General features: G+C 38.0%; 2 protein-coding genes across 3 annotated transcripts; both read right to left on the reverse strand.

Annotated features, from left to right (window-relative positions):
* Positions 1-2,637: 2,637 nt before the first annotated feature.
* Positions 2,638-24,747, reverse strand: LOC131930710 (cystatin-C). Of its 2 annotated transcripts, none has more exons than XM_059287297.1 (8): positions 24,611-24,747; positions 10,512-10,756; positions 7,015-7,068; positions 5,039-5,132; positions 4,133-4,299; positions 3,355-3,462; positions 3,169-3,243; positions 2,638-2,736 (listed from the first exon to the last, which is right to left on the reverse strand). In XM_059287297.1, exons 2-8 carry the CDS (start codon positions 10,710-10,712, stop codon positions 2,725-2,727), a joined length of 711 nt encoding a protein of 236 aa, XP_059143280.1. In that variant the 5' UTR covers positions 10,713-10,756; positions 24,611-24,747; the 3' UTR covers positions 2,638-2,724. The 2 variants fall into 2 exon arrangements, with proteins under 2 accessions (XP_059143280.1, XP_059143279.1); XM_059287296.1 differs by lacking the exon at positions 24,611-24,747 and adding an exon at positions 12,375-12,493.
* On the reverse strand, positions 12,684-22,380 carry LOC131930712 (uncharacterized). Its single transcript, XM_059287298.1, has 7 exons — positions 22,126-22,380; positions 21,287-21,340; positions 20,191-20,284; positions 19,611-19,747; positions 17,174-17,287; positions 13,342-13,413; positions 12,684-12,722 (listed from the first exon to the last, which is right to left on the reverse strand). Exons 1-7 carry the CDS (start codon positions 22,264-22,266, stop codon positions 12,699-12,701), a joined length of 636 nt encoding a protein of 211 aa, XP_059143281.1. The 5' UTR covers positions 22,267-22,380; the 3' UTR covers positions 12,684-12,698.
* Positions 24,748-27,485: the final 2,738 nt, after the last annotated feature.

Raw genomic sequence — 27,485 nt, forward strand, 5'->3', positions numbered from 1 at the left:
ACTAGCTACACGAATGTTTTGGAGTCTATAAGCTAATGCCAAACTCACTTGAATATCACTGATATTATCAGATGCTCACCCCTCCCACGGCTTACCAAAAGTTCTTAGTTTTTTATTACTTGAAAGTTAAATATTAAATCACTTTTGACAGTTATGTAATCTATACCAAATCACTGAAGCAAATTTAATCTTATGTCAAAAAATTAGGACAATAAATAAAGTTGAAATTGTTAATGACCAATAGTTAAAAATGAAAGTCATGCGATGCGATTAAAAAAAAAAATTCATAAAAAACGTTTTAATAACAAGCTTTTATGTAATGACTAGGCATACTGCCTAGCTTCGCTTAGGTTTTCAAAAAAGTTGAGTAATTGAATGATTAATTAATAGGTGATTGGCTGTTATGTTAAAAGCTTAGGGCCTAAATTTATTCAGTGTGGTACTTTTATTGTAACCATAAATTGATGGAATATTCGCAAACTTATTACTCGCAAGGTTATTAGAACTGAAAGGGCTTTCATAAAAACTATCAATCAAATATTATATTAAATGATTTTTGCAATTAATTTTAATATTTCTATACAATACAAAACTTAATTTATAACAAAATATTCGTTTAAAACAATGCTGCACTTTATGATTTTTGTTTTTTCTTAAAAAGAGTATACAAAATATAAAAAAAAAATTGTTACATTAAAAAGTTACCTCCCCTGTTCATAAACAAACTGACCAAATCTCGTATAATGAGAATTTCACTCGCATTCATTTTTAGCCCTCTTCGAGGGCTTTGATGCTGACCAACAGTTTTTCCATACGGCCCAGTCATCTATAGAGGTGTATGCAAAAAATTAGCCAGTTATACAAAGAGTAAGTACCCTAAAATTTGTGTAGAAATTACCCTGTTTTCCCCATAAAATACAAAGTTTATATAGGGAAATACAACTGGTCAGTTTTGACCCCTTTACGAAGTTTTCCCAGATATGCCGAGTTTTTTGTGACACCCCAAGGTGTTCTCCTACCACGTCACAAAATTTCAAGGGGGGTCGTCGGAGGAATTTTTTTTTCGTAATAGAGCTCATATAAAGAGAATTTCACTCGCGGTCACTTTTTAGCCCTCGTCGAGGGCTTTGAGTCAAACCGACAGTTTTCCCTAAAGGTCAAGCCATTGACCTAAGAGTATGCAAAGAATTAGCCAGATATACTGAGTTTAAGTACCCTAAAGTCTGCGTTGAAATGACCCTCTGTTTTTCCCATAAAATACAAAGATTATATAGGGAAATACAACTGGTCAGTTTTGACCCCTTTACGAAGTTTTCCCAGATATGCCGAGTTTTTTGTGACACCCCAAGGCGTTCTCCTACCACCTCACAAAATTTCAAGGGGGGTCGTCGGAGGAATTTTTTTTTCGTAATATAGCCCATATAAGGCGCCGGTCAGTCGAGGTCAGTTTTGACCCCCCTCTCCGTCGACTTTTCGGCCAACCGTCACCGGCCCTCGTGTTCTATCGACCCAAGGCACCATCGTGCCAAATTTGACGCGCCTGCGGCGCCGGGAAGTGCCCTATCGGGCACTTGACCACTTTGCTTTATATATATAGATGCACTAAAAAGTAGAAAATAAATTATAGACTACTATTACTATTTAAATAACTATAAAGAAAAGCGTGGGTGTCTTCCTTAACATTAATAAAGGTATCCAATCTGTAATCGTGCAAAAAAAAATTCGAGATTTTTACAAATCTCGACGTTTCACACCTCACTGATACGGAAAAACATAATTTTGCAATCTTGTCTGTGTGTCTGTCTGTCTGTCTGTCTGTCTGTCCGTGTGTAAACACGATAACTTGAGTACCGTTACAGCTAGGTTGATGAAATTTCATATATAAGTATTTAATCAAAATCATAGATCCGTATCAACTTTTGAGCGATTTCCGATAACATGAAGTGGTACTTTTCCTACTTTGAATTTTTCAAATGCCTATATAACTTGAGTACTATTTCAGATAGATAAATGAAATTTCATACGTAAGTAAAAGATCTAATTCTCTACCTTCTATTAAATTTTGAGTCATTTCCGTTGACTGGAAGTAGTACTTTAAGCTACTTCCGATTTCTCAAAAAACTAATGTAAATTTTAACAGTAATAATAATATTGCGCACTATTATGCGCTTTTTTATTTGGCGTTCACTTGGTGTGCAATTAATTTGTCTACGAGATTTTATTCTATTTTTAAAACTGTAAGTATTTAAAATGGATTAAAAATCATGTCTATAGCCCGAGTTCCCATCCCCTTGTTATTTTATATAAGAATATTCGAGAAAGTTTAGGGGAGATCACTCCCGGTTTATTTAAAGTATAAGTATATAAGTAATTCAAAATTGATTAAAAACATGTCTATATCCCGATTTGCATTTCCCGTAGTGTTATATAAGAATAGCCGAGAAAGGTTAGGGGAGATCACTTCCGCTTTATTTGTTATGGCTTTTAATCTAGATCTAGCTTATTCTCTAAACTTAAACTTATTCTATTTAAGTTCAAATATAGAATTTTCTCTAAACAAGATAGGCTTTTTCATTGACATTTTTGTGCATTAAGGCAACAAAGCACTTAATCAGAAATTTTTTTTACAACAAAGCATTTGATTTCATTTGCTTATTTTATTTTGACATGATAATTCTTCTCACTTTGGTGAAGAGACATTTCTCTTTCGCGGGGTCGGCCAGATCATGCGTTTTTCTGTGAAGTAAATAGAAGTTGAATAGAACTAAACATCATGGGAAAATAATTAATCAACCTTTAGACTTAAGACAAAGTGAAAGTCACATATACAAGAACACAATGATTATTGATTTTTTAATAGGCCCTACCGGCAAATATAACTTGTCTGCCACTGGGCATTGCTGAGAGGAACAGGGTAAAGACATAGGTTATATATAACATCTGGATTTTATACAGTTTTCTTGAAGTATATATTAATTTTCCCGGAGGGGAGGTGGTGGTGAGGGCTATTATAATGCGCTTGTCACAGCTGGAGAGAATGTTATGACATATGCATGTCAACATGACATATGTGTGCCAGCAATCTATTTCTTCAATGTAACCTTTGGGAGAACATGACAAACTATGTACAATTTGTATTTCCCCTTTTGAAAGAACGGAAGTACTCACACATTTGAGGTCGGTCAACTTGTACGCAGGTTTAAGCCAAGGCTGGCTCCACACCTTGAAGTCACACTGCTGACTCTGGGGAGACAAAAGGTCAACATCCAGGTGAACAGAACATTAGACATTGGTCTCACACATTTGGTGCTCACACTGGTCAGGGAAAAACGAAATCAAGCGTTGGATACTCACCCGAGCATTGGAGGCAACCCTGCAATGGTCAGAGATGATGCTGGACTTGACGCAGTCTGTAGGTGCTAACCTGACCCCATAGAATCGATAGGACACGCCAGACACGATCTGGAATCACGTGACCAAATGTTTAACTATAGGGTAACGAAACCTCGTCTGACATTGGAATCATTCAACAACCCTACAATTCGCTCTAAACGACATTGGAATCATTCAACAACCCTACAATTCGCGCTAAACGACATTGGAATCATTCAACAACCCTACAATTCATTCTAAACATTAATAATAAATATAATAATATCAATGAAAATCGCATCTTCGCAAGAAAGAGCAAAATAAATAAATTAAAAAAAAAAAAAACCAACCTTTTTGCATGAACTATGTATCTAAATTGACAAATGTAGTAACATTATATCCCAGTTCACAAATTAACCTATCACCAATAATGATTGTGAAAAAAACCAAGACTCGTTAATACAATTTCGTTAATAAGAAAAACTACATTTGAACTAAGAACCTGTGATGTGACAGAGAAAACGACATGAACTAAGAACCTGTGATGTGACAGAGAAACTAAATGAACTAAGAACCTGTGATGTGACAGAGAAAACGACATGAACTAAGAACCTGTGATGTGACAGAGAAAACGACATGAACTAAGAACCTGTGATGTGACAGAGAAAACGACATGAACTAAGAACCTGTGACGTGACAGAGAAAACGATATGAGCTAAGAACCTGTGATGTGACAGAGAAAACTACATTAAATAAGAACCTGAGCTGTAACTTTGGAGATTCCTGTATATTTTTTCCAGTAGAGAGAATTGGTCTGGTTGTTGATTGTTTTCACAGCGAAGCTCAGCGCCTTCTTGACCTCATCACTCTGGAGGTCAATCGTCCTCTCCCCTCCCACCAACACAGGTTTTTTAGTGGTCGGTTGAGCTGTAATACCAACACATATTTTTTAGTGGTCCTTTGAGCTGTAGAATTTATACCAACACAGGTTTTTTAGTGGTCTTTTGAGCTGTAGAATTTATACATTTAAAAAAGCTAAAAGACCTGTCCGTGTCAAGATTTACGTGTAGATACATTTAGGTCAAAGATACCTAGTTGTTCAAAGTTGTTGTATGAACCCCTTTCTGGCAGAAGAACCAGACAAACAGCGCTAACTTTTTTAATTAACTCAGGCTAGGCGCTGTAGTTAGTTCCTGAATCAACTAGGGCTAGGCGCTACACATTGTGCGGTCAGGTGGTTAAGTGGTCTAGAGGTACATCGCACGTTTGCCAACCTGAAAGTCACCAGTCAGATCTCGAAATGGTCGGTCGTCCCCTGCCCGAACTGCCATTATGCCCAAACCATTTGTGTAATGTACTGGAGGACTAAGCAAACATGGGTGAGGACAATGATCCACCCTTAGCGCTGTTTGTCTGGTTCATCTACCAGAAAGGGTTCAAACAACAACTAATTACAGCGCCTAGTCGAGTTAATTAAAAACAATGTAGCAGCTATTCTGAGTTGATTCAAGAACTAATTACAGCGCCTAGTCTGAGTTAATTAAAAAAAATGTAGCAGCTATTCTGAGTTGATTCAAGAGCTAATTACAGCGCCTAGTCTGAGTTAATTAAAAAATGTAGCAGCTATTCTGAGTTGATTCAAGAACTAATTACAGCGTGTACCAACCTAGAGGTGTACACACAGGGTCTACGGACGTCTTTAAACCTTCAGGCTCGGGCAGCCACGGTCTGGACCAGACTTTCACCACACAAAGTTCATTCTAGGCGAGATCAACAAATAGAAGATTCTTGTTTAAGTCATTGTTATATTTAGTAATGCACTTCAAGTGTTGCCATATACTAAATCAAAGAACCAAAACTCTCGCGATTTATGCGGAATAATTCAACATACAATTTTATCCCTCATTTGAATAAAATTACATATTAATTTTTAGAACACGTGTCGTCAGCTATTTTTTAAAAAGCTGAGCACTTGCCAAAAAAAAACATACTGTTTAAAGTATGTGTTCCATTTTGTTCGGGAGGGGGGGGGGGGGGCGGTAGACTTTCTTCAAAGGATGCATGGAAGAAACTCTGCAATCAAGGCAAAATGCTGAGACTCGGCAGAAGAAATGTTTTACAAGGACTCAAAGGGAAAGCACTGTGCAAATTGCTTACACTCTGTTCATCCAATCGCAGAGATAACAGGGCAGGTAACTAAGCATCAGTGATGGAAGATGACATCAGGAAAATCAGCTGGGGTTGGATAGGGCACACCCTGCCGCAAGGTATGCTTAAAATATGGTCAAGCAAGAAAAACATGCGGACTCAAACTTGAGGCGGACACTGCGAAGATGGGCAACACCCGGTGTCAGGTTGAAAAAAGAGCACTGGACAGAGGACTCTGGAGATCTTTGGTTGGTGGCCCACACCCCAACAAGACAGAGGACTATGGAGATCTTTGGTTGGTGGCCCACACCCTAGCAGGACAGATGACTCTGGGGATCTTTGGTTGGTGGCCCACACCCCAACAAGACAGAGGACTCTGGAGATCTTTGGTTGGTGGCCCACACCCCAACAGGACAGAGGACTCTGGAGATCTTTGGTTGGCGGCCCACACCCACCCCAACAGGACATAGGACTCTATAAATCTTTGTTTGGTGGCCCACACCCCAGCAGGACAGAGGACTCTGGAGATCTTTGGTTGGTGGCCCACACCCCAACAGGACAGAGGACTCTGGAGATCTTTGGTTGGTGGCCCACACCCCAACAGGACAGAGGACTCTGGTCATTTAAAAGTTCGCGTCAGGCCGAGCAGACACGCCTACACGCCGAGGGGTTGTTTACACGCAGACAGCTGTTCACAGTAGTGCCCTGGTGATGTATTCGTCAACATAAGAAAGCACACCGAAAAAAAACCAACACAAAATGTAATGAAATGTCTGCAGCAGACTCTAACCAACTGAGTCAATAGTGTGTAACAAAAAAAACAAATTGTGATATCTTAAAAAAATCCTCCACAGTTTGCAAATCGTTAAGTCAAACAAAAGTTATTATTCAACATTTTTTCTAGCTTGAGCTACTTGTTGCATATTCAACATACAAGACCGTCACACATGGCACAGCTGTTGAGCGTGCAACATTTCACAGGAGAAAGTTGTGTCACCATTTGCCGAGTTGGCTTTTTTGTGTTCCCATTCAAACCAAGGCGTCTAATTATATCAAGCCTGGAGCTATGAAAGGGACCATTGACACGAGAGGAAATATAAATGATAAAGGGGTGTAAAGGAAATATAACTCCACACCATCGTTGGCAGATAGTTGGCTGCGCCTTGCTGTGTATGGCCCTCTGTATGGTACTGACATTTCGTTCTAATATCTTGACAAATGTCAATTATTCTTAGTCACCTGTAATTTGACACATTCCTCGTCCCGATATATCAGTATATTATATATATAGCTGATATTTGAATGTGATATTGTTATATTACACTCGAGGGAGGGGGGGGGGGGTTCAAGTGTGAATGTTTTTAACCAAAATGTTTTCAGTGTTTCAATGAACCTTTTTGAGAAGAAACTAGAAGGAGGGGCGGGGGTGGGGGGGGGGGGGGGGCTAAACGTACCCATTGTACTAAAGGTGTGCTAATGAAATGTCAGCCTTACCTGTTGGCCCGTAGTGACAGTCAGGTTTAAGTGAAGCAGTTCACCTTGCACAACCTGTTTGAGTTGAGGTAAACAAAACCAGTTAGGTAATGGTTTCAGATGTAACGTTATAGGAAGCATTTAGTTAGGCAATGGTTTCAGTAGTGACTTAACGAAGCATTTAGTTAGGCAATGATTTCAGATGTAACGTTATATGAAGCATTAGTTAGGCAATGGTTTCAGTAGTAACGTTATACAAAATTCTATTTAAAAGAATCGTAACCAAGAAACAATAGGTGTGTATACACAATTAATCCAGTAGATATTTAATAAAATCTTTATATTGATGTACTAACCTTGGGGCCCCCGAAATTTCCGAGGCCCTAGGCTGCTCCCTAGTCAGCCTCTCACTTAATCCACCACTTTACTGAATACAACTCTACGCAAATAGACTGAGGTTTACAGCTTGTGTCATATAAAGTGAGGTTTACAGCTGTACCCACACAAAGTGAGGTTTACACTTGTACCCACATAAAGTGAAGTTTACAGCTGTATTCACATAAAGTGAGGTTTACAGCTTTAAACACATAAAGTGAGGTTTACAGCTGTACTCACACAAAGTGAGGTTTACATCTGTACTCACATAAAGTGAGGTTTACAGCTGTACCTACATAAAGTGAGGTTTACAGCTGTACCTACATAAAGTGAGGTTTACAGCTGTACTCACATAAAGTGAGGTTTACAGCTGTACTCACATAAAGTGAGGTTTACAGCTGTACCTACATAAAGTGAGGTTTACATCTGTACTCACATAAAGTGAGGTTTACAGCTGTACCTACATAAAGTGAGGTTTACAGCTGTACCTACATACAGTGAGGTTTACAGCTGTACTCACATAAAGTGAGGTTTACATCTATACCCACATAAAGTGAAGTTTACAGCTTTAAACACATAAAGTGAGGTTTACACCTGTACTCACATAAAGTGAAGTTTACAGCTTTAAACACATAAAGTGAGGTTTACATCTATACCCACATAAAGGGTATAAACTAATAAATCGGCGGTTGTACCATGAACTGATCCGCGTCGATAAATTTCTTTAAACAGCTTTGTTGGCCCGATATCTCACGTCCCAATATGTTTATCTTTTTTTTTTGGCGAAGGTTCGAGTCTTCGATCTGCAACAGGTGTTACAAGTTCCGATAGATCAGCCCGTTTAGCCCCACGGCTTAACAACTTCACGACACCAGAAACAAATAAAATCTAAATAAAATCTAAACGTTTCATTAGGTAGAGTTCGTGGTTCGAAATGTTCGGTCAGCCGCGAGCAGTAATGTAAGGGGTCATCCATTTATGACGTCCACACGGGGGGGGGGGGGGGGGGGGTGTCCGAAAAAAATTGACGTTTGCGGACGCGTGTGGGGAGGGGGGTGTGTGGCCCAACGTCCACACATTAAATCTAACAATATTTTTGGTAATGTGAAAGAAAAATATTTCCTAGCGAAGCTAAAGTTCAACTGTCCTATCTCTCTGGCCATTTAACCACCCAGCTTGGGGTCTATGCTCTGGCTTAACCTCGAATACAATAGGGTATCCCATTACGTGTTTCCCCAAATTTGCATCCCAGGTAAAAGACCAGGCGACCGGCATCCTAGCCTGCACTTCTCTAGGTAGTCGGGGACGTCCCTGTTCAGTTGTGGGACGGGAGAGGGGGGGGGGGGGGCTTTAGCACGCTGTCCCAGTTCAGGTGTGGGACGGGAGAGGGGGGGGGGGCTTTAGCACGCTGTCCCAGTGTGGGACGGGAGGGGGGGGGGAGCGTTAATTAACGTTGGACTCAGTAATATAACAGTGTCCATGCGGCTACAAGTGTGCAAAATAACGTCTAGTCAAAACACCGCGAAATATGCTAAATTAAATGATTTGTATCAAAAGGTGTTAAATGATTTGTATCAAAAGGTGTATCCTTCAAAATCAAAAATTCAACTTCAAAAAGAGGTTAATAGCCTATGGCTTAATTTAAAGAAGCAGCCAGAGGAACAATTCATAGCTAAATTAGTTGAACTGCAGGACGTCATCAGGATAAATCAGTCCCGATCTTTATCATTTTGGGACAATTTAAAACCTAGCAATGAATCTGTATTGGTTTGATTAAAAAAAATTGTGGACGTCATAAATGGATGACCCCTAATTGTAATGTAGGCCTAGTTGGTTGTTTCCCTTGCCTGAAGTACCTAGATGTTTTTCTGGCTAAATCCAAACATTTCTCTGTCTGCGTGTTTGACCGAGGTCAATATTTTTGCAGGTAAAACGTACCTGCACTGACAGCAGTACCTGCACCCCTGCAGGTTTAAATAAACGGGTGGCAGAAATTTGTCGTCTGGGGGTAAATAAAACAGTCGCAATGTAATTGTCACCATAGGTGGTGGCTGACCCAGTTTCTAGTGAACACGGGACATGAGGTGACAAGATGTGCTAGTCAGCTGTTCACTGTGTGTTGTGTGGTATGTGTCGTTTGAGTTAGCTGTGTGCTATACGTTTCACTGTTTGTGTGTTGTGTGGTAATTATGTGTCGGTTGATGGTGAGATTTGGAACTTAATGTTGCATTAGATAACACAATTCAGAGTTTAGGTGGGGGCGTAGGCGACACATCTGGTGAAGAAGTTTAGCTAAAAGAAACACAATGTGTTCCACGTGTAGCTTTAGTCCCGCTTTAGCGTAACTAGTCCGCTAAATAAATAAGGATTTTCTTACAGAAATACGCCGACTATATATGTAGGCTATACTTCAGTAATACAGAAACACATATCAATGATTACTGAAGTAGTAAAGTAACATTAATTATTACTGAAGTAATACTGTAACAGACCCAATATTACCTCGAACACTGTTACTTATAAGCCCCGGTGAGTGTAGCTGATGAATGAACATTCCTGTGTAAAGGCCGACACGGTGTGTAGCTGGTCAAATGAATGAACATACCTGTGTAAAGGCCGACACGGTGTGTAGCTGGTCAAATGAATGAACATACCTGTGTAAAGGCCGACACGGTGTGTAGCTGGTCAAATGAATGAACATACCTGTGTAAAGGCCGACACGGTGTGTAGCTGGTCAAATGAATGAACATACCTGTGTAAAGGCCGACACGGTGTGTAGCTGGTCAAATGAATGAACATACCTGTGTAAAGGCCGACACGGTGTGTAGCTGGTCAAATGAATGAACATACCTGTGTAAAGGCCGACACGGTGAGTGTAGCTTGTCAGATGAATGAACATACCTGTGTAAAGGCCGACACTATGAGTAGCTGGTCAGATGAATGAACATACCTGTGTAAAGGCCGACATTATGTGTAGCTGGTCAGACGAATGAACATACCTGTGTAAAGGCCGACACTATGAGTAGCTGGTCAGATGAATGAACATACCTGTGTAAAGGCCGACACTATGAGTAGCTGGTCAGATGAATGAACATACCTGTGTAAAGGCCGACACGGTGAGTGTAGCTGATGAATGAACATACCTGTGTAAAGGCCGACACGATGTTAACCAGAGTTCTAGCAGCGTTGTCTCCGTTTTTCTGGTAGAATGAGTTGATAGCCTGGACAGCGAACTGGACCATAGGGTCACTGGCATTTAGTCCATGGACCTCTTGTAGACCACCTGGCAGCTGGGCCAGGCACGCAGGCACCGCCAGGAATATGATGGACAGGAAGAAATACATGACTGTGGGCAGCTGATGTTACTGTATGTGGGCTGTAACTGACACTGTAACAGAGGAGGTGGGGTTGGGAGATTGTTATCACAGGTAAGCGAGGTCACTGGCAAGCAAGGGAGGTCACTAGAACATGCGGGCGATGACTATCTTGAAAACATGTCACAAACATGATCTAAAGCGTGGAATATTTTGTAATCGAAATCATACTGTAACGTCGGGCATGCTGTGTAGAAATACATGTCTTAAAAATTTGGACATTTTCTTTAAAGTTTAATGGGAGTTATGATGCTATCAAACAACGTTAAATGGATATAATAGGCTAGATCTAGCGTTATGATGCTATCAAACAACGTTTAATGTATATAATAGGCTAGATCTAGCGTTATGATGCTATCAAACAACGTGAAATAAATCTGAACAGAGAGTTAATAATTTAGTGACCGAAGTTGCCTGATGAAAAATTATAAAAATTATCAAGTCGGTATTTTAGGAATTGGGGTAGTGGTTCATATGCATAGTCTTAGGGGTGGGGGTTGAATTATTTAGGGTAAGGTCGGCGTAAAGTGAAAAGGTCCAATTCAATTAAAATTTTATCTGAAATTTTATCTGACAAAACCCCGTTCAAACACTATTTATCTTCAAAAAATCTGTTCAAACAATTTACAAATGCAACGGTTCAAGTCAAAAACATTCTAGATGTAACTGCAAATGTCCAATTCAATTTTTCTGTGTAAACCAAGACCCTTGTTGAACTGGTTTTTGAATCTGGCATTCACTACCCAGACCCCATGTTACTAGCCAGAAATTCTAAGGCCTAAAAAATAATTCAAACATACTTTTTTATGCTGGTTAGGTTCATTGATACCTATATGTATACATTCATCTTTTTAAACAAAAGCACATTGGTATTTATACAGGAGAGCATTTCTATAAGGCAGGCCTATGAAATAAAATCAGGGAGAGAGAGAGATAGATAGATAGAGATAAATAGAGAGACAGAGGCGTAGCGACCCTTCCCGGCGCTCGGGGACAAACATTCAATTTGGCGCCACCCTGGGACAAAATTTTTAATTTGGCGCCCCCTCCCCCTATATTTTTTATATTTATAATGCAAAACTACAGCTAAAATGAGCTTTTAATTTTTCCCCAACCCATTTTGGCGTCTTCTACGGTCGGCGCGCGGGGACATATGTACCCCTGCCCCCTCTCGCTACGCCTCTGGAGAGAGATTGAGAGATTGATAGAAATAGAAGAGATAGAGAGAGATAGAGAGAGATAGAGAGGGATAGAGCAAGAGAGAGAAATAGAGATAGATAGAGATATTGAGAGGGTTTAATATACTCGTGAATAGAAGATGATGCCGTAATTAACTACAGAATGAATAATTGTACAAAATCACGAGCGGTAGTTAACTACAAAATAAATAACTGTACAAAATATTGACGCCGTAATTAACACCAAAATAAATAACTGTACAAAATATTGACGCCGTAATTAACACCAAAATAAATAACTGTACAAAATATTGACGCCGTAATTAACACCAAAATAAATAACTGTACAAAATATTAACGTCGTAATTAACTACAAAATAAATAACTGTACAAAATAATGACGCCGTAATTAACTACAAAATAAATAACTGTACAAAATCACCAGACAACATACCGTGCAGACGACGATGGCAAACGGGCAGACGACAGCGGTGTATGGACAGGCGACGCGTGAGGTGTTCACATAGCACGTTAGGTTCAATTTGGTGTGTGACGTCATGTGGTGTCACGTGATGTCAGCGGTTCCAAAACTTTGACGTTAGGATTTCACAAACATCGCCTCCTGGTGAACAAAACTTTGACGTTAGGATTTCACAAACATCGCCTCCTGGTGAACAAAACTTTGACGTTAGGATTTCACAAACATCGCCTCCTGGTGAACAAAACTTTGACGTTAGGATTTCACAAACATCACCTCCTGGTGAACAAAACTTTGACGTTAGGATTTCACAAACATCGCCTCCTGGTGAACAAAACTTTGACGTTAGGATTTCACAAACATTACCATATATTACACATATACATATACATATACATATACATATACATATACATATACATATACATATACATATACATATACATATACATATACATATACATATACATATACATATACATATACATATACATATACATATACATATACATATACATATACATATACATATACATATACATATACATATACATATACATATACATATACATATACATATACATATACATATACATATACATATACATATACATATACATATACATATACATATACATATACATATACATATACATATACATATACATATACATATACATATACATATACATATACATATACATATACATATACATATACATATACATATACATATACATATACATATACATATACATATACATATACATATACATATACATATACATATACATATACATATACATATATATATATATATATATATATATATATATATATATATATATATATATATATATATATTACGTATGTTCCCGAAATTTGACTGAAGATCCCCAGTAAGGCTAATTGTCCCCTGCAGCTCAACCAGATATAAACTTACACAGTAGCTGTTGTTCATCTTGTACAGTGGTTGCTTCCATCCCTCCCACACATCGAAGTAACAAGCGGGGCACTGAAAAGAAAAGTCATCTCTCATTACAAGTCAGGCATATATGTTTATTATAGATCATTTGGGTTTACTACGATGTTGGAAGAAAACATGCCAAATCCTGTTTCGTCCCAAATATGCAATTTTAAAGCTAGGTTTGATTTAACGTACTAAGTAGGCCTATAAAACTCAGGTAAATTTCAACAAAAAGTGAATTATTTTTTAGTCGAAATTTCTAAAATGTAAGCTAATATTAGAGGGTAAAAATGCATTACAATGTTTTAAAAACAAATTTTGGTGTAATAATACATTAAAAAGAAGAAAGTAAATCATCTTTATACTACTAAAACTTAAGTTTGTTTACACGTTTGAATATTTATTTGTTTTTATGTTTGTCTGATTGGTTACAGGAGAGAACCTGCACTATGTGTAGAGCTGTAAAAAGAGTATGTAGGTAGAGAACAATTTTTGTTTTCAGACAGACTGTTAATCACAAATTTATTTAAAGAAGTTAATTAATTTATTGATTTATTTATTGGTAGATTCACATTAATTTTAAAAGTTTAGAAAAAACGACTTTACTTTGAGTGAATAGTGACGTCACATGATTTGTTTACTTTTTAGTACAATACATGGCGGCTCCAATACAAGATTTCGTTGCTTATTCAGATTTTTAACGCGTTATAAAGCTAATTTTCTGACGGCTATAACTTTAACAATACGTCCGTTTGCTGTTTTTATTACATGTCTTTTTCATTTAGTTTACAATAAATTTCTCTAGCTCTACAATCTGTCCAAGAAAGTTATTTATAGATCTAAATATCAGGTGGCCAAGAAAGTTATTTGTAAATCTAGAATCTAGGTTGAACCAAATTATTTTAAAATCAGAATAATTTATTAAGTTTCTTTATTAAACTTTTTTTAGTCCTTAAATATTTGATATACATTTTTCCTTTTTAGCTACATCTAATTCAAGAATAATACAAGTGATTTATCTATCTAGACCTAGAATAGGTCTAATCTAGATCTAGCAAGAGTTACGCACGGCAAAAACTAGACTTAACCCAACCAATCGTAGAATCTAGATAATTCTATCTAGATCTAGATAATAATGAGTTTCTATACTATTTCAGACCTTTATTATCTATATACTACTAAAACTCAAGTTTGTTTACATGTTTGAATATTTATTTATTTATTTATTTATTTATTTTTGTTTGTCTGATTGACTACTGGAGAGAATCTGCGCTATGTGGAGAGCAGTAAAATAGTATGTAGGTAGAGAACAATTTTTGTTTTCAGACAGACTGTTAATCATAAATTTATTTAGAGATGTTAACTAATTTATTGATTTATTCATAGGTAGATTAACCACATTAATTTTAAAAGTTTAAAACATTGACTTTACTTTGTGGGAATAGAAACGTCACATGATTTGTTTACTTTTTAGTACAATAAATGGCGGCTTCAATCCAAGATTTAGTTGCCCATTCTGATGTTTAACGCGTTCTTAAACTAATTTTCTGTCGGCTATAACTTTAACAATACGCCCATTTGCTATTTTTATTACGTTTCAACACTATTTTCAAAGTTTTAACACTTCTTTTTATTTTATTATACAATACATTTCTCTAGATCTACAGATCAGCTGTCAAAGGAAGAAAAAGTTATGAATCTAGATCTAGATCTAAATCTAGGTCACTAGACTTAAATTCTAGATCTAGAATTAATGTAATTTCTACATCTAGAATCTATTTCAGGCCTTAATTATTTTATATAAATCTTTGTTTAGCTTGAATGAACATCTAATTCGAGAATACATGGGATTTATCTATCTAGGTTCTAGATCTAGATATAGTAGGATTACTTGCTAACTTGGAGGCGTGCTCGGTTGCTAACAACAATGGCGTCCGGATCGGACGTATGACTTCCGACCATTTTTAGGCCATGTTTACCACGAGCAAAATGGCGAGATTTCACGTTATATAAACATGCTATATGTGGCCAGGGCTAGATATGCCAGAAAAGCATTTTAAAATTTGCTTTGGAGAATTAAGGCTAAATTTTGAAGTCGGTGTCGTTAAAATTAATAGAACTTTTAAAAGGTCACCTTTGACGTAAGTATATGAAGGGATAGTGTTGTCAGACCCATGCTCAGCCGAAATCAGTGTTTTTAAAAGATAAAAAACGTCTTTTTGAATGTGGGGTCTGGTTATTTTGAGATAAGTCACAGACGTGATGTCATTTATGGATGACCCCCGAAACCTGCAGTCATCCAAGGTATCACAGGTAAGTCTAAGCTTTATATAAATCTTTGTTTGTTTAGCTATGGAATTGGCTAATTTAAGATCAATTTTAATTTGAAAGTTACTAGACTTAGATCTAGATTTAGCTCTAGATAGGGCCTATGCGCGTAAATCCAGTTGCATAAGGAGACTCAAAGTATTTAAATAATATTAAAAAAAACAACTTTGACGTCACGAGTCTAGATAGCTAAGTTGTTAGTGTTCATGTGGGTGGCATGGGTTCTAGACACATCACGTCAATGTTAAAAACAATACAATTTTTTAGATGTAAATGATAAGGTTGCCTATCTGAACTTGGCGGGATTTTTTGTCCTAAGTATATGAAGCGATAGTGTGGTCAGAGACATGCTCGGCCAGAATCGTTTTTTTAAACGATAAAAACATGTTGTCTGAGACTTGGCGGGACGCTGGGCAGGTGAAGTGGAGTTGAGTAGGTCACCTATGACATCAGTATATGAAGGGATAGTGTGGTCAGACCCATGCTCAGCCGAAATCGGTGTTTTTAAAATAAAAAAACAAAACAAAAAACAACGTCTTTTTTAATGTGGGGTCTGTTTTTTTGTGACGATAAGTGACAGACGTGATGTTTTTTATGGATGACCCCCGAAACCCACAGTTATCCAAGGGATGACGGGTAAGTCTAGTTTTCTTTAAATATATAAATATATAATAATAAAGTATTCTAGAGAAAAGCGTGGGTCACTATATTATCTATTGGATACCTTTGCTAATATTTAAGTAGAAACCAACGCTTTAGTTTATAGTTATTTAAATAGTAGTGTATTATTATATTTAAAGGAAGACATTTATTTTCTCCCTTTATTTAACTTGCTTCCTCGTCATAGATCGAAACGGGCGAGCGAAATTTCGAGCACTTCTAGTTGACGGATTCATTTCAGAGTTGGCACGTGGGTTAAGACTTAAAAACAATGCAGTATGACATCAAATTTGAATTAATTTGATTTCTAATTAATTTTTATGAATTAATCAAAATTTTCTGAAATTAGTAGTTTTATGGCTAAAAAGTACTGCGAACCAAATGAACATTACAATGAAATAATAGAAGTAAGTCACCCTACTAATTTGAAAAACATTTTGATTAATTATAACAAACTAACAAGTCATCCAATTAAGTCAAATTTGGATGTCAGATTTCATTGTTATCGGGTCTTGACCCAAGTGCCAAATTTCAGAGTAATTGGTAGGTTGGAAGTTGTCGATATTTCATTCGCCTCTAGACACAGGTAGCAAGTTAAATAAAGTCTTGTAAAAACAGCTTCATCAAAATAAATCTGGGATCGTTGTTGGTTTCGCACACATTGAAGAAATCTTAGATATAAACGATCGCGTGTCATAATAGGAAGAGAGAGAGGGGGGGGGAGAAAAAGGGCGGAGAGTGAGAAAGAGAGAGAGAGAGAGAGAAAGAGAGAGAGAGAGAGAGAGAGAGAGAGAAAGAGAGAGAGAGAAAAGAATCTCACTGTAACATCTTTAGTAGGGACACATCCAGGAGTGAGCGAGTGGGTGGTCTTCTTGGAGCAGTTGGTTGGGGAGAAAACCACGTCAGTGAACTTGAATAAAGTACCAGACACAATCTGAAAATACAGATTTTAACACATCTTTACATCAAATTTAAACAGTCAGAGGGGCTTACATAATTCTAGCCATTTGACTACTGGAGTGGGGCTACTGGAGAGGGGTACTGGAGTGGGGCTATTGGAGGCGGGTACTGGAGTGGGCTACTGGAGTGGGCTACTGGAGTGGGCTACTGGAGGGGGTTACTAGAGGCGGGTACTGGAGTAGGATGTTTGTGTAGAAATATTGCATACTAAGCGGGAAACAATTCAATTCTCTACAAGCAAGACAAGACAAGTTACTTTAACGATAGAAGTAACCTTCAAAAAACAAACACACACATATCACAGCAAGATGTGACCTAACAACACAAGTGGCGTAGGCAGGGGGGGGGGTTAGGGGGGGTCATAACCCCCCATAGACCCCTCGGTATATATATATATATATATATATACTAGCTGCATCCCGTGCTCCGCCACGGTAAATCTTTTTTAAATGTACCAACTTTGGAACAGAACAAAACAAACAAAAACAACACAAAAAACACAACCACAAACGCAACACAACCACAACCACAATACAACCACAACACAACCACAACACAACCACAACACAACTTGCAACACAACCACAACCACAATACAACCACAACACAACCACAACACAACCACAACACAACCACAACACAACCACAACACAACCACAACACAACACAACCACAACACAACCACAACACAACCACAACACAACCACAACACAACCAAAAACAACCACAACACAACCACAACACAACCACAACACAACCACAACACAACCACAACACAACCACAACACAACCACAACACAACCACAACACAACCACAACACAACCACAACACAACCACAACACAACTACAACACAACCACAACAAAAACACAACTACAACACAGCCACAACACAACCACAACACAACCACAACGCAACCAAAAATCAACCACAACACAACCACAACACAACCAAAAAACAACCACAATACAACCACAACACAACCACAACACAACCAAAAAACAACCACAACACAAACACAACACAACCAAAAAAAAAACACAACCACAACATTAGAATCACCACCAAACCGTTTTTTTTTTAGTCGTCCGCGCCCAAAGAGAGCCTTTCCAACATTAAAAATTTAAGTCACATAAATAGATCCTACTCCATAACTTACAATAAAACAATGCGATGCAAATGAATGTACGGCAAGTGGTGTTTACTTTTATGGTTCTAAGAAAACACATTGGCAATGTAATTAGAATTACCACCGAAAAACACGCTTTTCCCTGGCGTCCGCGCCCAGAGAGAGTCTTTCCAGCATTCTCTATACTATAATTATAAAATTTCACCATCTGTTAACACCAAAAAACAAAAACAAAAAATAGTGATTTTGAGAAATCATAGACTAATTAGAAAATAATATAAATAATCTTAACATTTTTCTCTTTTAATTATGAACCTTAACATAGACTAATCAATGCGGTAGTAATAAAAAATAAGATTAACTTAAATTATTGTTGAGTTAAATATATTTTCGAATTACCTCCCTTGAAAAAATTACCACAAAAAAAAAGTTGAATTTTTTCTAGGAATACAAACTAAACTGATATTTGACATTGATCTTTTTAATATGTTTTAGCAATGTGCAAATATTTAATATTTTCATAACGTTATGCAAAAAAATAAACACAGTGGCATTTATAAAATAGCTCTATGCCGTTATATAAACGAATCCTACTCTATTACTTACAATAATACACTGCGGTGCACTGAAAAGCACAGCATGGTGCGAATGATTACTTTTATCGTTCCAAAAGCTATAGCGATGACGGACGGAAGGAAGGAAGGAAGGACACGCTCAGCCCGATTATATTATAGATATATATATATATATATATATATATATATATATATATATATATATATATATAAAGTATGAGGGGGGGGGGCAAATCGAAAGTTTGAGGGGGGTGCAAATCGAAAGTTTGACGGGGGGGGGGGGGGGGTGCAAATCGATAGTTTGTCCCCGGGTAAAAATTGGACCCCCCCTTGAGACGATCCTGGCTACGCCACTGAACAACACACAAGATGTGACTCAACAACACACACATATCACAGCAAGAAGTGACTCAACAACACACATATCACAGCAACATGTGACGCAACAACACACACACATATCACAAGTGACTCAACAACACAAACATATCACAAGTGACTCAACAACACACACATATCAAAAGATGTGACTCAACAACACAAACAAATCACAAGAGACTCAACAACACACACATATCACAGCAATGACTTACCTGAGAAGTAACTAGACCGATGGACACAGCTTTCCACAGGACGGGAGAATCTGAATCGTTGTTAAATGTGCACTCAGCGAAGCTTAGGGCTTTCTGGACCTCGGTGTTGTTGATGTTGACCACAACTGGAAATCCCGCTGGAACAAATGACTGGCGATTAGTCTCATTCTACGGCTCCATGGTTGTTTTGTGCACCAAGTATTTTATCATACAGTTTTGTGGAATTTTCAGTCAATCGTTTTATGTGATAAAATTTAGCAGGGTATTTTAAAGGGATTCGTTTTTGTGCGTGTGTGTGTGTGTGTGTGGGGGGGGGGGGGGGGGCTGGGGCGTGAAGGATTTTAAAAATATAATTTTTTTTGCCCATCAAAGAACGTTTCACGGAAACACCACTCCAAAGTGTATGTGACAGTAATTCAAACTTGCACAGTATTATGAGAAGGTGACTACACTACAAAGGGAGCTTCTTTATCAGGCAATGATTTAGAATATTCTAGACTTTCTAGAATTAAGAGTTTGAGCCTCGAAAAAAATATTTTAAGTTGGAAAAAAAAATAATTTAAAGTTCGTCTGTGCTGACTCCCTTCGGTGCAGTCTGGATCCCTGGTAACCAAAAATGCATCGCCGTCCTTCAGCCATGGGCGGGACCAGACGTCAACCTGGCAGAGCTCAACCTGGTGGTCGAAAAAAGAGTACGTTACAGAATCGAATCAGGCGCATACCCTGGGTCCCCCGTGAGCATTAACGCATCAAATTTATTTTATTTATTTTAAAGACACCCTACAATAGAGACACGGTGGCACACGATGACTAAACTTAACCAGGGGCCATATACGGTGCCACTATTGTTGTATAACCGGTGAATCTCGAGAGCTCCACCGCGACGCAAATTACACCTGTGTGGTCACCGAGGAATATTCTACCCCCACTAATGCAGAGGTTGATTTAACTCAAAGGCTACACGCAGCACGCCCTGGAGCGTCTGGGCGGTAATGTGGACAAACCCGCCTTAACAACTATGATTAAAAAAATACAGCGCCGGCATTGTTTAATCTTAAATTACTCAGATTTTGAAAACAAGATCACGTGTTTAAAATACACGATTGGTAACGCATTGATGAAATCATCTCTTGATATTGCGTCAGCATTTCTCCAGAGACCTCATCAACACATGTGATGGGTTCGCCAGTGTGATATATAGGAAAACATAGTTTCTTACACCGCTGGCAGAAAGTTGGTGGTTACTTGCTATGTATAGCTCTCTGTTTGCTATTGATATTGTCGTTTGAGGAAAAATGTTAATTATTCCTAGGCACACGTCATTTGAAATATACCACGAGCCGATATGTCAGTAAGCTCATACTTGAATGTAAAATGGGTATCTGGCACTCGAGGGGTGAAGTTTATAGCACGCTGTTACAGTGTGTTTTTTAAAATTATTTTTCTATCCTTTTTAATATAAGTAAAATAAAAATCTCCTAAGACACACATAAAGAAAGGTAGTCGATTTTTAAATTGTCAATGCAACAAACAACGTTTAGTAAATAATTTACAATACTTAACGAAAATCTTTCTAACAAATATTTTAAGGAAAGGGGTGGTTCGAGCTAAGAGGAGTAATACACACCCACATTTAAAGTACGCAGGCGTACTAAAAGATTGTTGTTAGCTGTTACCTTTCCAAGTGTGCTTACGACCAGGTTCAGGTACCATTTTTCACCCTCGACAGTCTGTTTGAGATAAGGTAGATACGTTTTGTTAGAACATTTTCATTCAAATACAATGTGCTGAATTAATTTTGTTAGAACATTTTCATTCAAATACAAGTTGCTGAATTCATTTTGTTAGAACATTTGCATTCAAATACAAGTTGCTGAATTCATTTTGTTAGAACATTTGCATTCAAATACAAGTTGCTGAATTCATTTTGTTAGAACATTTGCATTCAAATACAAGGTGCTGAATCCATTTTGTTAGAACATTTTCATTCAAATACAATCTGCTGAATTCATTTTGTTAGAACATTTTCATTCAAATACAAGGTGCTGAATACATTTTGTTAGAACATTTCTCATTCAAATACAATGTGCTGAATACAACACTAAATAAATAGGGTAAGGTTAGCAACTAGACACAAATAGGGTGAGATTAGCAACTTGACACAGATAGTGTTACAAGCTCCAACGGACGAGGCAAGTGAACCCCACTGCAAGTAACACCAGAAATAAAAAGAAATCACAAAGTTTCATTAGTTGTTTAGTTGTTATATTAGTTTAACATGCTTTATTGTCAGCAAAAGTGTCTGAATGTTTCCCTCCCATAAGTATCTGAATGTTTCTCTCCTAAAAGTATCTGTGAAGCTATAGGTAAACATGACACATACGGTATTGTGAAGCTAGAACAAACACATTTGTTACATGCGTTGAATTACATTGAGTAATTAAAATACAAAAGTAATGCAGTGAAAAAAACCAATCATCTCTTGAATAGTACAGTAACAAGGTAAAATAATTACTTTGTTAAGGCGGGTCTGGTGAACATACCTTTTTATAGGCTGACGAAACATTACAGAATGTTCTTGTGGCGCTGTCCCCTTGCTTCTTGTAGTGTTCGTTGATGGCCTCGACTGCGAATTTGACAATGGGACAGCTGCCATTTAGTCCTTTTACCTCTGTGGCTTCACCTGGTGCAAAGGCCATACACGTCGACACAACCAGCGACATGATGGACAGGAAGAAATACATGACTGCGGGCAGCTGATGTTACTGTATGTGGGCTGTATCCGACAATGTAACAGGGAAGGTGAGATTGGGGGATTGTTATCAGAGGTAAGGGAGGTCACTGGAAGAAGTGAGGTCACTTGAACATGTAACGGAGGTCATTAGAACATATAAGGGAGGTCACTGGAATATGTAAGGGAGATCATTAGAACACAAGGGAGGTCACTAGAACATATAAGGGAGGTCATTAGAACATATAAGGGAGGTCACTGGAACATATAAGGGAGGTCACTAGAAGCAGTAAGAGAGGTCATTAGAACAAATAATGGAGGTCACTTGAAGAAGTAAGGGAGGTCACTGGAACTTATAAAGGAGGTCACTGGAACATAAAATGGAGGTCACTAGAAGAATAAGGAAGGTCACCAGAACATGTAAGGGAGATCATTAGAACACGTAATTCAATGTATAACCTGGCTAAAATGTTAAAAGAGTAAAATCTACTGCAAAAAAAAACAAAACAAAACAGATGTCATCGCTCATTAGCCTCACCATATAGTATCTCACATTTGACCACCTCACCATATCGTAACTCATGTTTGACCACCTCACCATATGGTATTTCACATTTGACCACCTCACTATATCGTATCCCACATTTGACCACCTCACTATATCGTATCCCACATTTGACCACCTCACCATATGGTATCCCACATTTGACCACCTCACCAAATCGTATCCCATATTTGACCACCTCACTATATCGTATCCCACATTTGACCACCTCACCATATGGTTTCTCACATTTGACCACCTCACTATATCGTATCCCACATTTGACCACCTCACTATATGGTTTCTCACATTTGACCACCTCACCATATCGTAACTCATGTTTGACCACCTCACCATATGGTATTTCACATTTGACCACCTCACTATATCGTATCCCACATTTGACCACCTCACTATATCGTATCCCACATTTGACCACCTCACCATATGGTATCCCACATTTGACCACCTCACCAAATCGTATCCCATATTTGACCACCTCACTATATCGTATCCCACATTTGACCACCTCACCATATGGTTTCTCACATTTGACCACCTCACTATATCGTATCCCACATTTGACCACCTCACTATATGGTTTCTCACATTTGACCACCTCACCATATCGTAACTCATGTTTGACCACCTCACCATATGGTATTTTACATTTGACCACCTCACCAAATCGTATCTCACATTTGACCACCTCACCATATGGTATCCCATATTTGACCACCTCACCATATGGTATCTCACATTTGACCACCTCACCATATCGTATCCCACATTTGACCACCTCACAATATCGTATCCCACATTTGACCACCTCACCATACGGTATCTCACATTTGACCACCTCACCATATGGTATCTCACATTTGACCACCTCTCCATATGGTATCTCACATTTGACCACCTCACCATATCGTATCTCACATTTGACAACATCACCATATGGTATCCCACATTTGGCCACCTCACTATATCGTATCTCACATTTGACCACCTCACTATATCGTATCTCACATTTGACCACCTCACTATATCGTATCCCACATTTGACCACCTCACTATATGGTATCTCACATTTGACCACCTCACCATATGGTATCTCACATTTGACCACCTCACCGATGTGTATATGTAGTATATTTAATTTGTTTAAAATGTGTCATTCTTTTGATGATTTTTAAGCTAAGGTTATTCGTTTCAGTATGTCTGAAGATGAAAATCTATCAAAGTAGTGAATAAAAACCGTAGTCCATATAAATAAATAAAAAAATGTTTAGTCGATTAAAATCTTCCAAATTATGTAAGCAATATACTGTAGGTATTTTGTCGTGCGATATTTTGTCGTGCGATATTTTGTCGTGAGATATTTTGTCGTGCGATAATTTGTCGTGAGATATTTTGTCGTAAGATAGCTTGTCGTGAGATATTTTTTTGTGAGATCTTTTTTTCTGAGATAGTTTCTCTGATATTTTTTTTTGAACTGAGTTGAATATGTTTACGTGCATGTGTGTATGTGTGTGTGCGTATGTGTGTGTGTGTGTGTGTGAGAGAGAGAGAGAGAGAGAGGAAGCAGAGAGTGGCAATATAAATCATATTGGAAAAAAACATTGGAATAAGTAACTTGAACTGAACCTCATTAAAAAATGTACATTTACTAACCATATTTTAGAAGCAACCAATGTAAAAAAATGAGAGGTTAAAGCGACATACCTTCAGATGAGGAGCACCAAAACCAAGATAGCCAGCTGACCACCAAGTGCGGCTTTTATGTTTTCAAACTGTGATTGAGACATCACGTGATTCCACGTGGTGATCACGTGAATCCACTTGGTGTCAGGTTATTCTCAAACAGCTCAACCGGTCTTGACATGTAATTTAAATTTATTCTTCGCCAACACACAAGCAGGTGGATTGGTTGGTTTTGTGACGTTGAGCCCTAACACAATGAGATGTCCATTTAAAACATCCAGACGCGTTGAAAACAAAGTAGTTGGTTGAAAAGAAATGGATTGAGGTGTTAGTTAAAAACGTGGGGAGCCTTGACACGTTGGATCTTGACTATGAGTAATCCCTCAAAGCCAGCTATAGCTGATAAGGTTTTCAAATATCGACATCATTAAAGCTATAGATCAGTGGTTCTTAAACCTGGGTTAGATCAAACCCCAGGGGTTCGGTGAGTCAGTTTCAGGCGTTCGGCTGAGGTTAAGACACACACCCCAGTGATATGATACAAGATCGGATTTTGTTAGTGCGAACGATAGAACTGTTGATAGAGGGGTTCGGAATTAGCATTTGGCAGTGGTGGGGTTCAGTATTTGGGGAGTTAGCATTTGGCAGTGGTGGGATTAAGTATTCGGGAACTTAGCATTTGGGGTTCAGTACCTTCAGGAATGATAAGAACCTCTGTTATAGATCCTTAAAATTACAACCTATACGAAGCATCCACTTTAACGTTATTTTATCAAAACTTTGATTTTTTGAGCTCACCAGCCATAATAACATTAATCTTTATTTAGGGTCTACGACAAATTCCCGAAAGACACTTGCCCGAATGCCGTTTGCCCGAAGGCCGATTTCCCGAATGGACACTTGCCCGAATGCGACAAATGCCCGAATGGACACTTGCCCGAATGCGACAAACGCCCGAATGGACACTTGCCCGAATGCGACAAATGCCCGAATGGGCACTTGCCCGAATGGGACAAATGCCGGAATGGACACTTGCCCGAATGCGACAAATGCCCGAATGCCACTTGCCCGAAGGCCGTTTGCCCGAAAAATGTTAACATTATATATTACTAAATAATCATTCGTAATTAATTTAAATTTTAAATGTTAGTGAACAAAACACATCTTCAACACATTGTCTTACCAATGTGCATTAAATAGAGATCAAACATATTTGACTACGTTTAGTTTTTAAATTTGCCTCATTCTTTTGTTAAATGATCACCACACAAGTTTAGCATAATAAGATAAACAAACAAACGCGCCTCTGTTCAATGTTGCGAGACGCCGCGCTGCCTACGCCGTGTCATAAAAGCTATATAACCACCGCAACACCTCGGCTAAACAAGGTGTTCAAAACATTTATCAAAAGAATGTTAGAACACCGCCGCCAACATCACCTTACATTTATTAAGAATAGAGTTTTTCTTACTGCACTTTCTCAGTTTAAAAAAATAAAAAATAAAAGCTAAATTTAAAAATATAAACAACTTTGTTTTATGCTTAGAATTGTGTTTATAATCAAAATTTCAAACTTAAATTGATTAAAGATGTCTATTTGGAAATATTATTTATTATCTAATATTAACATTTTTCGGGCAAACGGCCTTCGGGCAAGTGGCTTTCGGGCAAGTGTCCATTCGGGCATTTGTCCCATTCGGGCAAGTGTCCATTCGGGCATTTGTCGCATTCGGGCAAATGTCCATTCGGGCGTTTGTCGCATTCGGGCAAGTGTCCCTTTATTTATTAGCCCAAATCTATACATTCACTGACCTAATCATAACTTATCGTACAGGCTTAACGTGTTTGCATGCCAAATTTTCTAATACCTTCGCTTTAACATCCAATTAAGCGTTGTAGGATTTCTTTAACAAACAAATAGTAGGATCTTGTTAAAGGTCATTTTGTCTAATGTTAATGAAACGGTTGAACCGTTTGTAGTAGGAAATTGATGAAGGTCATTTGTCTTACAGCAAATGAAACGGGTGAACAGTTTGTCCTTGTTGCAGGTTTCTCTATCCAATCTTTGATTCAGCTGCGATTGGCTTGTCTAAACGCATCTTGGATATAGCTAGCGCTGGCTACAGCTAATCCCCTGATTGATGCAGCTAGCTCTGGCTATGGCTAATTCCCTAATTGATGCAGTTAGCACTGACTATGGCTAATTCCCTGGTTTTGGGTTTACGTTTAGACTGAGGTTAATGTTGAAGATTAGGTTTAGGTTGCAGTTGAGGTTCAGGATAAGGTTAAGGTTTAGGTTAAGAGATAGAAAGGAAGAAAAATTATCAGCTTATCGCCCATAGTATTAATTTATTTCTCAATGGGCCAATCATCTAGACTTTAATATTCCTAAATTGTAAATGTTTACTAAGGGTACATGAATTTTAGTTTTGTGAAGAATTCACTCGGAAAAGATTAAAAATACAATAAGTAACATTTTAAAGCAGATCGAATAATGCGGTTCATGTATACAATCACTGCAATGAAAGTTTTTAAATAATTAATTAAGTATTAATTGTTTATTAATTTAATTTAGCTAAATCGTCGCGTCTAATGCTAGCTGGCAGTCAGCTGTAGATCTACCTGTTGTGTTGACTTTATATGATTTTTAAGTGACATTCAATCCGTGGCATTCAATTAGTGGCATTCAATTAGTGGCATTCAATTAGTGGCATTCAATCAGTGGCATTCAATCATTGGCATTCAATCATTGGCATTCAGCTATAGCTATAGCTTTTTACGGGGCGCCGTGTCCCGAATGGTGCATCTCGTGTATTTTTTCCGAACATTTTTCTCCAGTGATGGGGAACTTGGAGCGTTGGGGGAAGGGCGACCTTCAATTTACGGCTGGTGGCGG

Source organism: Physella acuta, unplaced genomic scaffold, assembly GCF_028476545.2.
Source record: "Physella acuta isolate Inbredline_101_S28 unplaced genomic scaffold, ASM2847654v3 ptg001828l, whole genome shotgun sequence".
Taxonomy (NCBI): Eukaryota; Metazoa; Mollusca; class Gastropoda; family Physidae; genus Physella; species Physella acuta.